The following is a 13,985-nucleotide window of genomic DNA, read 5'->3' on the forward strand; positions in this document are numbered from 1 at the left end:
GGTAATGAAGTATGTTTTTCTGCATTGTCTTCAATGTCTGCTGTTTTCTCTTTCCTTCCACCCCATCAACTATCTATTTCTTCCCTCAGAATGTGTTCTCTGCCACATCCCCCAGGATTTCCTCTCTTCTTTCTTCTCCTCTCCAGGATTTCTGTAAATCTTTTTTTCTAGTTAATTCCATCCATCTCTTCCTCTCATCCTCACACACAGCCCCTTGCCCACAACCACCCACACAGGTGACTTAAAAAAATGTACCAGACACTAACAGCCAAAGGACTAAACATAAGAGACAAAGACCAATAAAACAGGTGGCTGGAGCCTGCTGATTAGGGTCAAACCCAGATGAGAAGCCAGTCCCTCCCTGGTGGCTAGGAAAGGGGAGGATGCTGGGGGGGTTTCTATGGAAATGCTACAGTACTGTAACAGTTCATAACCTTCATCTCAACCCTTGTCTGCACTATGAAACTCACCCATTGCTGATAATGAGTGCTGAACAAAGTTTAGCTGCAAGCATAGCCAAGGGCATGTTTAGCATTGCGTTGGAAACCATTGTTAAAACCCTCTCCAGAGTCTAACACCAACATCACGCTTGGCACTCTACAATGCAAGGTTGCTGCATGGTGTACTGGACTTGGGTGTATGATGGTGCTCTCTAAATAGCTGGCCCATACAGACGGTAAGAAGCCTGCTATTATTTCCCGCTATTGGAGGCTTCCATTAGTGGGAAGAGTGGTAGAGGCCTTATTTATTTATTGGAATAAAAGGACCAAGGTTCTTGTCCCAATACTCCATGTGTGATTTATATAGCAATGAGCTCTGTTGTCCACAAAACACAGATTTGTTATATCTGCTTTGAAGAGTTTATAGGGTAATTAATTGTCACTTGTGACATAAGGAGGACTAGAATGTAGATCCCCAGACAGGGAAAGTTGGTGAGCTAATCCACTGCCCCACAGAGTCTCGTCTCACTTGCCTACCTCTTCATTTTCCCATGACCTTAGGGGGAAAAGATCTATACTTCATAGATCTTATTTTTTTAATTGCACTTTATAGAACACAGTTTTAATATTGTATGGTACGTGTTTAATGACGTCCATGTGGGTTTGTGGGTACAGGAATTAAATACATAATGGTTCATGATGACATAACACGGAAATGCAACTCCCGCAGTGCTGGTGTGTAGGCTGTAAAGGGTTATTAATAAAAATGAATGCTTTAAATAGAAAACAAGCTTAGCAGCACTGTTTTGGCCTCAGGCCCATCTCTGAGCAATGGGAAAAAAGAAAAAAGGCTGGAATATGTGGTTGCTCACTCCCCAATACATGGAAATAAATATATGTTACCACCATGCACTGTTAAATTTTTCACAGAGAATGCTGTCGGACTGATGCATGGTGCTAGTTTTCAATCAGAATGCAAGCTAAGTGAAGTCTGAAGGGTTTATTTCAGCAGAGTACAGAATACATCAAACGACTGTTGAGGGTGAGATTGATGCCTTAGATTATTAAAACAGGATAAGGCCACAATGTTTTGGTTGGCAAAACATTTCAACAGTTGGACATTAGCTTTTCAGAAAGCAAACCACGTTGTTTTGGGGTGAGCCAGGAAAATAACTCATACAGTTCAGGGATGACTTCAAGGAAAATCCCATCCAGTCCTAGAACCAGAGTCTTTCCATATATGAGCCAAATAAATTACATAATCACCCTGTTAATATTATAGACAAACTAAAGCACGTTTACTCTTCTGTATTTACCCTCGTGCAAAGCTATTTTGTTTTATTTAGGACACCCCCAAAACCCCTGTCATTATCTCTTGAAAGTGAATGGAACAACAAGGGATGATTTGGTTAACAGGTCCCAGCTGACCTGTTTTGTGTGGGACAGATCTACCCAGTATACCGGTGGAGTAGATTTCCAGCCCATTGTTATCCTTATTAGAGGGAGTAACTCGAACAAATGCCACCAGCGCATGTTAACACCGATCAATCTCTTAACGAGTTCATCATCCAGAGTTCGGGTGTGAGTTTGAGATGAGCCCAGATCAAAACACATCCAAATTTGGGGGGAATTCAGAAATGGGTCCGAACTTTGTGGCTTGTATTCATCTGTGTCTCTGTCTGTTTGGTGTGCTGGGTGTATATCTCTAACACCTCTGAAAGCCTGCGCTAAAAGAAAGTTAAGGTTTCAAAGGCAAGTACTCAAAAGTTAGGAAATGCCAGAATTAAGGTTGTCCATGCTTCTGCCCCCCACCCTCCCGGTCTTCCTATCCGCACACCCAGGGTCCTGGCCCCTCCATCTCCAGCTATTTTCCAACATGCCAATTGCCTGGCTCCTGCCCCCCCGCAACTACTGTCCAACACCCCCATCGCCTGGCTCCTGCTTCTCTGTCCCACCAGCCACTATCCAACACCGCCATCACCTGGCTCCTTCCCTCCCTTGTTTGTACCTATGTGCCCCCCAACCCCAGCCACCTCCCCTCCTCTTCTGCCCAACCCTACCTCTCCGCTTCCCCCCACGCTTTGGCTGACCTCCACAGTCTGGCTCCTGCAACCCCCTTTGCCCATGTCATTCCCCTCACCGTCCCCCAATTCTGACCTCTCTGCATTCCAGCCAGGCAGCTTCCTTCTTCACTTCCACCTGCCTGGGCGCCAGCAGGGTTAGTACTGAGAGCACACCTGGAGAAAGTCTCACTGCTCTCAGGTCCTGGGCCTGGTGCCATAGCAGCCCACAGCAACCAGGAGGGGCTGTTTCCCCTCCACAACAAACATGCTAAGATCCCTGGGTCCTATACATGCCTATCTCCACCTCTTCCAGTGCCCCGGAACAACCCCATGGGTGAATCCAGACAAGCACCGTGCTCTCAAATGAATTCACACAGGCAAATGATAAAAGACAAAAACACCCTGTCTCCCGTGGGTGAACACTTCTCACAGAGCAGTCACTCTATAGCTGACCTCTCCGTCCTCATCTTCAAAAGAAAACCTACACAACGCCCTCTGACGAGACCCTGGGGGCTTAAATTCAGAACTCTGCTTGACTCTAAAAATCATGGTCTTAAAAAAGACACTGGATTTAGGGCTTATTACAACAATCTGTAACCCACCAGCCCCCCTTTTTTGTCCTGTGACTGGAGAGGTGTCAACGGGCCACTTCACATTGAATGGTCTTGTAGAATATGAGTTACTACTTATGCTAAACAATTTATTCCACCTGTTGTTTAGTTGTGACACTCTGAGGGTATGCCTACAGGTAAACCGCTACAACAGCACCACTGTAGTGCTTCCGGTTAGACCCTACCTACGCCAACAGGAGGAGTCCTGTTGCCGGCATAGGTACTCCACTTCCCCAGGAGGCAGTAGCTAGGTTGACAGGAAACCTCTCTACACTCTGGGTTAGGTCAGTTTAACTGCATCGCTCAGGGGTGTGGATTTTTCACACCCCTGAGCAACATAGTTAAACTGACCTAATTTCCTGGTGTAGACCAGGCCTGAGTACTTTTCCCAGCCCTGAAGAAGAGCTCTGTGTAGCTCGAAAGCTTGTCTCTCTCGCCAGCAGAAATTGGTCCAGTAAAAGGTAGTTACCTCAGCCACCTTGTTTCTCTGATATCCTGGGACCAACACACCTAAAACAACACTGTAAACTATAATGGGGGAGATTTTCAAAAGTACCTAAGGGATATAGGAGCACAAGTCCCATTGAATTTCAATGGAACTTGTGCTTCTAAATTCCTCGGGTACTCAGGGGTCACCATAGATAACATGTCAGTTTCATGCCACTGAAAACCCTGTTGTTGCATCATGCAGGACGCAGGTGATGTCAAAATCTGGGCTAAGCGTGAGTGGTGGTTTACTCCCTGTTATATAGGTACAGGTATAAGTAGACAGATACATATAGATATACAGACACTGATAGGTATTTCAAATGACACCAATCTCACCTTGCCCCTCCCTGTGTGATTGCAGATGAGCATTTCTCAAATGCGGCCACCAGGGGGTTTTCCTCCGGCCACAATAGCCTCCTGGACAGAGATCAGGGAGGGGGCAAAGCGGTGGCCCCTCCCTGCAGCACCCAGGGGCTCCAGGGGAGGGCTTCAGCCCCCCTCCCCTGATTCAGCTGGAGGCTCTGGGGACAGGCTGCACCCTATTCCTCTTCCCCCCACCCCAGTTTCTGTCAGAGACAGGCTTCTGCCGCCCTCATCCACTTCAAACACCCCCTCCCCTTTGGCCTTGGGACTCTAGCCATGGGACTCTGAGCTTCAGCCACCCAGGGTGGCAGGGCTCTGGGCTTCAGCCCCCCAGCTCCCTCCCACTCCAGCCATGGAGCTCCCACGCTGGGCATCAGTCCAGGGTGGCGGGGCTTCAGAAGGCACCATGGTCAAGAGGCAAGGAGTAGAGTGAGCCTGGGGTGTGAGGCCACAGAAGAGAGCTTGGGGCAATGGAGGAAAAGCACCGGGGCCCCAAGGGGCAATGGGAGGCCAGACGATGCAGTGGGGACTAGGGGAATCTATTGGGGGCCAGGGCCAAGGGAACCAAAATACAGCTGTACATTATTTTTATTATTGAGTCTTAAAAAAAAATCCCTACATAAATAAATGACAATGATTTGGACATGTATATGTGCATATTTATTTGTTTTTACTACAGATAATTATTTTAGGAAAATTTGTCAGAGTACCCACCAGCAAGAGTGCAGCCACCAAAATTTGTGCTGTGAGAACCCAAGGTAAACTCATAGGAATACAGAAATTGTCAGACTGGCTCAGATTCATGATCCATCTAGTTCAGAATCCTCCTACAGTGTCTAGCTTCAAGATGCTTTAGCAGAAGGCACAAGAAACCTCCCGGCTGGGAAATGTGGGATAATCTGATCACCATGAGGGTCTCATTCTGAGCCCTATGAGTTAGAGACAGGTTTAAGCCATAGAACATGAGATTTTATCTGCCTCCCATGTTAGCATGAACTGTTATAGTACTTGTCTTCATTTCCAAGGCTCTTCACAGCCTATCCCCACTCTCCCTATCCTCTTTCATTCATAATCAAGATGTTGACTCCTACCTTTGATTGGTTCATGCTGCCAACCTTCCTCGTTACATTTTCAAACAAGCACTTAGATGCTCCCTCCCATGCTGCCCCTCGTGGTTGGGATGAATTCCCCATAGACATTCTCAAAAGTAACTCATACTTGTCTTTCAAATCCCTCCTTCAAACTTTCCTTTGACGTGATGCCTACACAAAACTCGAAAACGGTCAGGCGACCAGTGTGCTGAGAATCCCCTCATGCAGACTGATATCGTCTCGTTTCCTTGTGTTCCCCTGTTTGTCTCTACCTGTCATCTCTTGTTTTAAGTTTAGATTGTAAGTATCTTAGGGCTGGGACCATCTTTTTGTCCTGTGTTTGTACAGTGCCTAGCACAGTAGGGTCCTGGTCTGTGACTGGGGCCTTTAGGTGCTACTGCAATTAAATAATAATTATAACCCTGAATAATCTTGTTAAACATATGAACATCCAATCCCTATTTGAATCTTCATAAAGTGTTGGCCTTTATAACCTGTTGTGGTAATGGGGTCTGCAGTTTAATTATGCACCGTGTGAAAAAGTATTTGCTTTTGTCAGTACTGAATATGCTACCTTTCCATTGACTTGAACGTCCCCCGGTGCTTGCGCGATGAAACTGGGAGAAAAGAAGTTCACAGTCTACCTTCTCCAGACCATATGCTGGAGGCATTCACCAAGTATCAGGGAGAAAAGGTTTTGATTTGTTCGTTAAACGTACACCTCATTCCCTTCCCCCTACCTCCTACCCTCCTGGTGTTATTGTAGAACCAAACCTTCTCTATAGTTTGTAGAAATCCTTTGTAGGCCAGATTTCACCATCATTTACATCCATGCAATCTCACTTTAGTCAACAGGGATTGCATAAACTACAAGTGATATAGAATTATTGGTTTCCTACCTCACATTTAAGATGCATTTCATTTGCCTAAAATCCGCAACCATCAGTTGTTGTTCATTATACAAAGCCAAATGATATTAGTGCAGTGGCAACCCCAGTTACTTCTTAAAAACCCCCTCCTCTGACTAGAATGTTATTCCTGCACTTATTATGAGCACGCAGCGTCAAACACTCTCCATATAATCACAGCCTCAAAAGCTTGTCTGATGTAAGTGGAACATGGCACAAAACACTGCCCCCTATAGTTGAAATGCTGCGCTGACTTGCTCCTTCTGCAACCACACGACCTGCAACGGACGTGCTGTAGTTGAAAGTCATTACAAATCTTGTTGCTTACTTCTAAGGGATTTTGCTGTGTTTTGTCATTGATGGTTTTGTGAGCCAGCTGAAAGGAACACTTCACCCACAGTTTGCCTTAACTCAGAAATGTCCAAGGATACCATAAAATGAAGTCCAATGTATCTTCCTGAGTTTCTTCATGATGACTTGTCTTTTGAAAGTGCAGAGAGCTGCTCTTTCTAAAATAAGTACAGTTTCCCTTTAAATAGCACAAAACGTAAGGGAACAGGATTATTCTTGCCACCAGCTGCCAAAAAAACATTTTTTGTTGTTCTGTGAAACCAAAATCTTCCCAGGGATTGTTCCTGAGAATAATACTGGAAAGGAAGCATTATGTGACTCATGCAATAGCAATAATAATATTAATACTCCACTGCCCTTCCATCCAAGGATCTCAAAGCACTTTACAAATATGAATCAATTCTCCCAGCCTGCCTCTGAGATAGTGGAATATTATTTTCATTTTGCAGTTGGGGAAGCACAAGCACTGGGAGGTAAAGTTACTTACCAAAAGGTCAGAGAGCAAGTAATTGGCAGAGCTAGGAATACAAGGTAGGAGTCTTGACTACTAGTTCCATCAGATTAGGGCTGTTAAATTTACTCTCCTTTGTTTGAATAGTTATCCATGTAAGTGGTCAGGTTAAACAACACTCAGGGCTAAATGGTTGGCTCCCTGATATACAACCATAGGAGAGAGTCAAGTTAACCATAATGTTATGAGCATTTTGTAGTTGGTCAAAGTGATGTCCAGAGAGGTTCCGTATCTTATGCAAGGTCAGCATGGGACTAGAACTCAAGTCCCCTAAGTCCTCTGCTTTACCACTAATCCACCTTTCTTCCAAATAAACACAGACACTGCTTGAGTGCAAGTGTTCACAGGAGGACCTTTACATTAACAGATATATAACACCCTATAGGTTACTCATCCCACAAAACTGTGAAAGTGCAAACAACCTCACCTAAAGTTGCAGTTAGTTTACTCTTCTTAGATGAACTTCAATTAGCTGCATAGGAGAAATCAGAACTTCCCCCATGTGGCCAATTCACTTTTCCCTTATGGTATGCCAGCACCTGAAACATGCTGGACATGCACCTGGAGTGCAGCACACTTTGGGAGGGTAAGATTCTTACGGAGCCTAAGCTATGTATTTCAGCTCACAAAAATAAGTACGTATGGCTCCGAGTGCAGATTCCATCCAGCTCCTCATCATGCTTAAGTAGCTTGTAAGGTTTATAAGTATGTAAGAAATTAACCAAAGAAAGGGCCATGCCGACTAAGCCTAACTTCCTGCTTTTCCACCAGAACATTCCATCTCCAGGTCATTCTCCAGAGTCTGTTCTAGGTCTCTCTTGATCTTGTTTGCACTCTGCTTCTGCTACCTTCCCAGATAACTTATTCCTTATGTCTGTGACTGATGAGCTCCTTAATTGCAGTTAACTTTTGACATGTCCCTGAGCTGCAATTTTCAGAACCTCACGTTCCCGTGGTTTGATGTGGAGTTTTGGGTTGAGCCTTATAACACAACAATGGCTTGCCCCTTTAAGGGTTAGAGTCCTGGGGCAGGCCAACCTTAGTTACTAAGTAGACACACCTGAGTAGGAGTCAGGTGATTTCCCTTACAGAGCAAAGCTGGGAGGTGCTCAGGGAGGACTAAGCAGAGGGCATGGGTTTTAGGAGCAAGTAGGCTCTAGCAGGGAATCCTGAGTTTTCAGAGAAGAGGCTGTAGGCAAGGAAGGCTGGGAGGCCTCCAGTAGGAAGAGTGAGAGCAGCTACTTGATGGGGGAGTTGAGAACGTTTATGTTGAGTATTTTGTTATGTTAATAAATCCAGCCCCAGGGAGACTTGTTGCTAAACTTAAGAAGAGTTTGTGTGTGGTGTGTTTAAGGGGCCCTGAAGGGGGGAAACAGAGGTAGAGGACTGCAGAGACATCTTTGGCCATGAAGGGACTGTGTGGGAGGTGGCTACTTGTTGACTAGCAATAGAAGGCAGCTGTATGGTTTGGACCTGGATCCAAACCTTCCCTAGTGGTCAGGTTCATCTGTAGTTAGCTTGCTGGTTTTAGATTTGGGACTCCTTACGGGTATGGAAAATGCACATTGCTTTCTTCTCTTCCTCCCTACTCCCAAAACTCTGTGCTCCCCATCTCTAACTTTGTCATGCCTGTTGATCTGTAAACACGAACACATCTGCTTCTGGCAGATCTTCACCTTGCTGGCCTCTCCCTTAAGATTTGGTAAGGCTTTTCTTTGGTGTGCTAGGTTTTCCACACATTCCTAATCCTTACTTCATTGCATCCATTACTCCCACAGGACCCACTTTGTCTTCAGCTGTTATCACTGGCTCTGATTCCAAGCCTTGCCTATGTAATCTGCCCCTGATTCTGAAAAACAGAAGTGGGAGGGAGAAAGAAATGTTGCATGTAGGCTTTGTTCTCTGCTGAAATGCACGGCCCACCTCCCCAAACAGCGAATAAACACAAATAGCCTTTTTGTACATTTTAATAAGCAAAGCAATGCAGTGCTTCTGAGCTGGTTCTTTAACAACGAGGACAGCTTCATGCCCTGAGCCTCATGTAAGTAAAGCTGTCGTCATACTTAAGTCTTCCTTTTGTGTAACTTTATGTAGTGGCTTGTCTTAAACTTGTAAAAACATTTTCAGGGAGGGTATGTGTGGGCGGTGAGGCACTCCCTCAGACCTGAACACTCAGTTACTCCATCTCTTTTGTCTCAGTGAATGGGGCAAATCTCTTAAAAGCAGTCTCATATGCCCTCCTCTCATGCCTTTTTCATTTAACATCTATAGAGAAGGTCTAGCTCCAGACACTTTTAACAGAGAAGTGTGGTTAGAACAAGAGATGGGGAGCCAGGACTCCTCAGTTCCATTTTCAGCACAGCCAGTGATCTGCTTGTGTGACCCAGAGTATGTCGCTCAACCCATCTGTGTCTGAGTTTTCCCCCTTTGTTAGGGGGATCATAATACATGCTTCACAGGGATGCTGTGGGTTGTATTAATTCCCATTTGTGAAGCACTTTCCTTGGCTGAAAAGTGCTGTATAAGTGTGAAATATTTTTATTATTAATCACAACTTTTATGAAACATAAAGGAGAGGAAAAGTGGGTGAGCAAATGCTTGAGTAATCTGGGGAATGATTGGGAATCCGTGTCTTCTGTGTGGGGAATGACAGTAACTTTTGTTTCTCACAACTCCATAGTTGTCCTTTTAACCCAAATTGCTTTGTTTAAATAAACATTCAAGATTTAACAACTCCAGCTTCTCAGGGATGGAATAACATGATTTTGCAGCCACCCCATCCCACCATCATCCTGAACTCCATTTCAGTATGTGGCATTGAAGTTACCCCTTTGCTCTTATGCTGGTGAACTAGCGCTGAAAATCAGCTTGAATTTGGCAGAGTCCAGCTCCCTTTCTGCAGCAAGGTTAATCCTTCCTTAAGTGGAAATTAAGGGTCTTATTTGTCTTCCGTTTTTTCCCTTTGTTTTATTGTATGTTCTGGGATGTCGGTTTGGAGTCCTGGGTGCTAAATAAATTCCTGCTTGCCAGGACCTGCTCTGTGTGCACAATTTCAACAAGCACATTTGAGGAATCAGAAAAGATGGAAAAAACATGATATTCCAATGCAGGATTGGGCTTTGGGGGTCCATTGCAGAGTGGAAAGGGAGGTGGGGGGAGTTATTTATTTACTTTTTGCTTACATCAAAAAACCTAAGTATCTAATCCTGGTGGGTCATGTTGGTAGGTGTCCAAGGACCATAAATCTGGTCATGGTGCTTTTCCAAATGTTTATTGTGCTGGTTAAGCTTTTACGGGCTCTTGCTGCACTTATACATATGGTCTGAATAAGTGTAATTTTGTGTTACTGCATTTAGCTGAGATACACAAGCGCCTCCAAGGGAATCATTAGAAATAAGGCAGCAATTGTTGGTGCTTTAGGGATGAGTTTCCTGGTGCTGCTTGAAAGCTGTTGGTGGCACTGAGCATTTTGTTGTTGAAATGCTATTTGCTCTAACGTTTGATGTGGGTGGAATTAAGACCCGAAGAATTACACTGTTCAGAATTCAGTCCAGAATTCCTAGCAGTGAACTTCTTTTCTTTCTGAAACTCCCATATAAAGGGCCAGGTTCTGCCCTCATTTATATCCCCTTGTGATGATGCCTTTGAGGTAAGATTCTGATCTCCTACCAGTGTGGAGCAACCCCATTGACTTAAAGGACTTACAGTGATGTGAAAGAGATTGATGATATGATTGCAGGTAGGAACTCCACTTAAAGATCAGGGCCCCATTGTGCAAGGGACCACACAGACAATCAACGAAGGAGACACTCCCTGCCCCAAAGAGCACACCACATATGGCCCAATCCTGCAATGTACAACATGCGGACAGACCACCGCACCCATGCGGAGACCTGTTGAAGTCACTGGGATTTCATGTGGGCACAAGTGGATGAAAAAGTCAGATGGAGATGGGGGGGACAGGGGAGTAAGAGCAAATAATAAAACAAAGTTGCGTTTAGAAGCAGGAATCTCAGGTTGATGCTTGCCTAGCCCAGGATGGCCATGAGATCCGGGTCAGGCCAGCTGACATAGCTCTGTGTTTGTTTGCTGAAAGTTTCCATGGCTGATGAAGGGCACAGCTGGGGTGGACTGACTGATTATCTAGACCTGCATCAAATACACTTGCTCTAGTGGATCAAATGTCAGGCGGGTGAACAGAAAACTAACTAATAAAGAAATGGAAAAAACCCCTGCTTTTGCAGTTGCTTTAAATGTAAAATGCACTGTATGCTTTCCTTTCTTTCTTGTTCAGTCTCCATACCATCCTTCAGTAAGAGCATTGGCTGAAATTAAGGTGCATATTATAATTGGTTATGGCAACACCGCAGTCTAATCTGGGAGAATGCAGAATGATAACAAGCATAGTTGCACTCATATCATTCCTTACGCTGTATGGCAGTTGCTTAACGTTGGGGAAGTCCTGTGCCCTACAGCAGGTCAGACCAGATCATAATGGTCCCTCCAGGACTTGGCATCATTTAGGTGCTCACAGATTCTATCTGGGAAACACGGATGATAGGGTAACACTGACAGATCCCGGTCATCGGTGGGTGGAATCAAACCTGGGACCTCTGAAGCTAAATACATGAGCTAAAAGCCACATGGCTCTTAGCAAAGGCTGTAGCAGACTCATTCATCTATTGGTGCCCCTAGAGGGGGACACAGCACTACACCAGGCAGGCATGGGTTATAATAGCACTCCCTGTAACTCACATGGGGGTTGTAAGGTTTAATAATTCACTATCTGAATAGTGCTTTGATGTACTTGGATGAAGAGGTCAAGTATTGTTATCAAATCTCCAAAGGCTTTGGAGATGTTAATTACTGAACCCCCCCCCCGGGAAATAAGTACCTTTTCCTTCCCTGTTTAGAGGTGAGTAAACTGAGTCATGGAGCAGTAGATTGGGCCCTAGTAATTTGTGCATGTAGACAAAAAATGGTTAAAATTTTTTAATTAAGAAAAATTTCATGCAATTTTGTGTGACGGTTATTGGAAAAGAATAATTTTTGGTTTTCAGGAAAAATTCTCATTTGTTTTAGAAAATTTTGGGTTTTCATTTTTTATGTTTCCTTTCCCCCTTCTTTTCCTCCCTTTTCCCTCTTTTTATCAATTTGTCTCAGAGAAGCGGGGAGGCAGAAAGGAGAGAAAAAATGAACACTGAAAATTTTAATTTTTTCAATTTGGATGGAAAAAAATTGAAAAAAAAATTCGTTTAAAAACTCTAGTGATCTGTCTCTGTGGGGTGCTCCTCATGGGGTCCTGGGTCTTTGGGTTAAGAGAGAAGAGGAGGTCTCCAAGTGAGTATGTGGGGAAGCATGTTGACATTTGTCCCCTTAGTTTGCATTAACTTATCTGCAGAGTCTCTCTTTGTGCTATGAAACTCCCTTAGAATTGGTGTCTGGGAGCAGTAGCTGACTGAGGACTCCCTGACAGTATAGCCCCTATAGGCTGTGAAGCCAGTATGTAGACACAAGGCTGGAATAAGATGGATGCCCTGGCTTTAATTCCCCTGAAATTCTGGAGATCCATGTAGCCAAACACCATGCTCATTTGCAGAGGGCAAATCCTGCTCCCCATTGGAAGAATTCTGAGGGAACTTGGTAAGGGGAACTCACTGAGTTTCCTGGCCTTTGCATTTGGTTTTCCAAAAGAGGCACAGTCTCAGCCAGGAGAGTTTGGCCTTTCTGAGGTGATACCATGGGTCAATTTCAGAGCTTGGAGTAGAACCTAGGAATCTCTAGTCCACATTTCCTGCTCTCACCACTGTGCTTTCCAGACTAGACTGGTGGATCTAGCACATTAGCACAGGTTTGTCTTATATACGCTTGGGTCGGTCCCCTTAAAGGGTGCCATTGGTCTAAACAAGACTCTGGGTTCTTGATCTCTCAATGGGGGGATTTCATTAAAACTGGTAGAATCTTTCAAACCAGTGCCCACTGGATTTAGTGTGTGTGGGGGGGTTTCAGTGCCCACAATATACCTCTAAAACATAAATAAACTGGGTCTCTTATATGCTGACAGTTTGTGCTAAGAGTCCTTTCACTTTTGACTCCTCTATTTGACCTGAGCTTACTGATGTCCAGTAGATAGATCAACGTGAGCTATTGGAAACACAGATGTGCACAACCAGGTGCGTTATTCTGGTTTTGATTGGCTAGCGCAGACGAGACATTGGCAGACTCAGTTCTGCATTGCTGCTTGGAGTTAAGTAAAGTAGGAATCTGAGGTCTGCCCCAGGGCAGAAACACTGTGCACTCCCTAAGGTCTCAAAGAAGGACACCAGGAGGATATAACCGAGACTTCTGAGCTGCACGGGCCTTGTGCTTCCTCTGCACAGTGGTGAATTTCAGCCGCAATTGGTATCAACAAAGCCTGGAACTCAGTAGATTTTACAGCAAATTGCTTTGACTCTCCCTTCTTGCTGCAAGGTGCTCAGTGAGATGAAGTCAACCATCTCAGGGGAGTTGTATAAGTTCTGGGACAGACTCATCCTGGAGGTAGCTCTGTTGATGTCAGGGGAGTGACCCCAGGGATAAATTCCTCCCTATGTCTTTGGACTCCCTGGAGCAGTAGGTGGGGCTGGCTTATTATTCAGCTTAGCTCAGTGTTGCTCTCTGCATCCTGTTTTCCACGGTTTTTTTGGTAGTTGCTTTGACCTGCAGGAAGAGTTTGAACCTGCCTGTGCAGAGCTCCTCGCTGAACAGAAGCATCGCAAAGAGCTGACTGTGCGGCTCAGAAAGCTTCCCCCGCCCCGGTCCTCGCTCAGCCCAGCAATGCTTCAGTCCACTGTTTCCATTCAACGCGATGCTGCTACCTCCACCTAGCCCCTGCTTGTGTGCAGCTGCAGGTCTCCGGCCGTCCAAAAGTTATAGGACCCCTTACGCTCCTTCATGTGGAAGGGATAAAAATAGTGGATTCATGGCCCTAGGTTGGTGGGGCAGAGAAACAGGGGTCAGCTAACTCTGCAGGATAGGACCCCATCTGTAACCTCAGGACCCTGTGAGGTGGACTGGGCTGGAGGGAAAGGGAGAGCAGTGGGGCCGAAGGGTAGGTGTGTGGTGGATTTCTTTCTCCTACAGGTAGGTGGGATCTGACAAGCATCGGGGCAACTGGGG

General features: G+C 45.2%; 1 protein-coding gene across 5 annotated transcripts in view; it reads left to right on the forward strand.

Annotated features, from left to right (window-relative positions):
• The window catches only part of SH3PXD2A (SH3 and PX domains 2A), a 395,312-nt gene that overhangs the window by 190,104 nt on the left and 191,223 nt on the right, over positions 1–13,985 (forward strand). The window contains exon 1 of one of the 5 annotated variants that reach the window (XM_073354463.1): positions 8,810–8,868. The exons of the other annotated variants lie outside the window; for them this stretch is intronic. Within the exon in view, the coding sequence (XP_073210564.1) occupies positions 8,867–8,868 (2 nt within the window). The 5' untranslated portion in view covers positions 8,810–8,866. Of the gene's footprint in view, positions 1–8,809; positions 8,869–13,985 lie in introns of those variants that run through there. 5 annotated transcript variants of the gene reach the window in all.

The sequence above is a fragment of the Lepidochelys kempii genome, chromosome 7, assembly GCF_965140265.1.
Source record: "Lepidochelys kempii isolate rLepKem1 chromosome 7, rLepKem1.hap2, whole genome shotgun sequence".
Classification (NCBI taxonomy): domain Eukaryota; kingdom Metazoa; phylum Chordata; order Testudines; family Cheloniidae; genus Lepidochelys; species Lepidochelys kempii.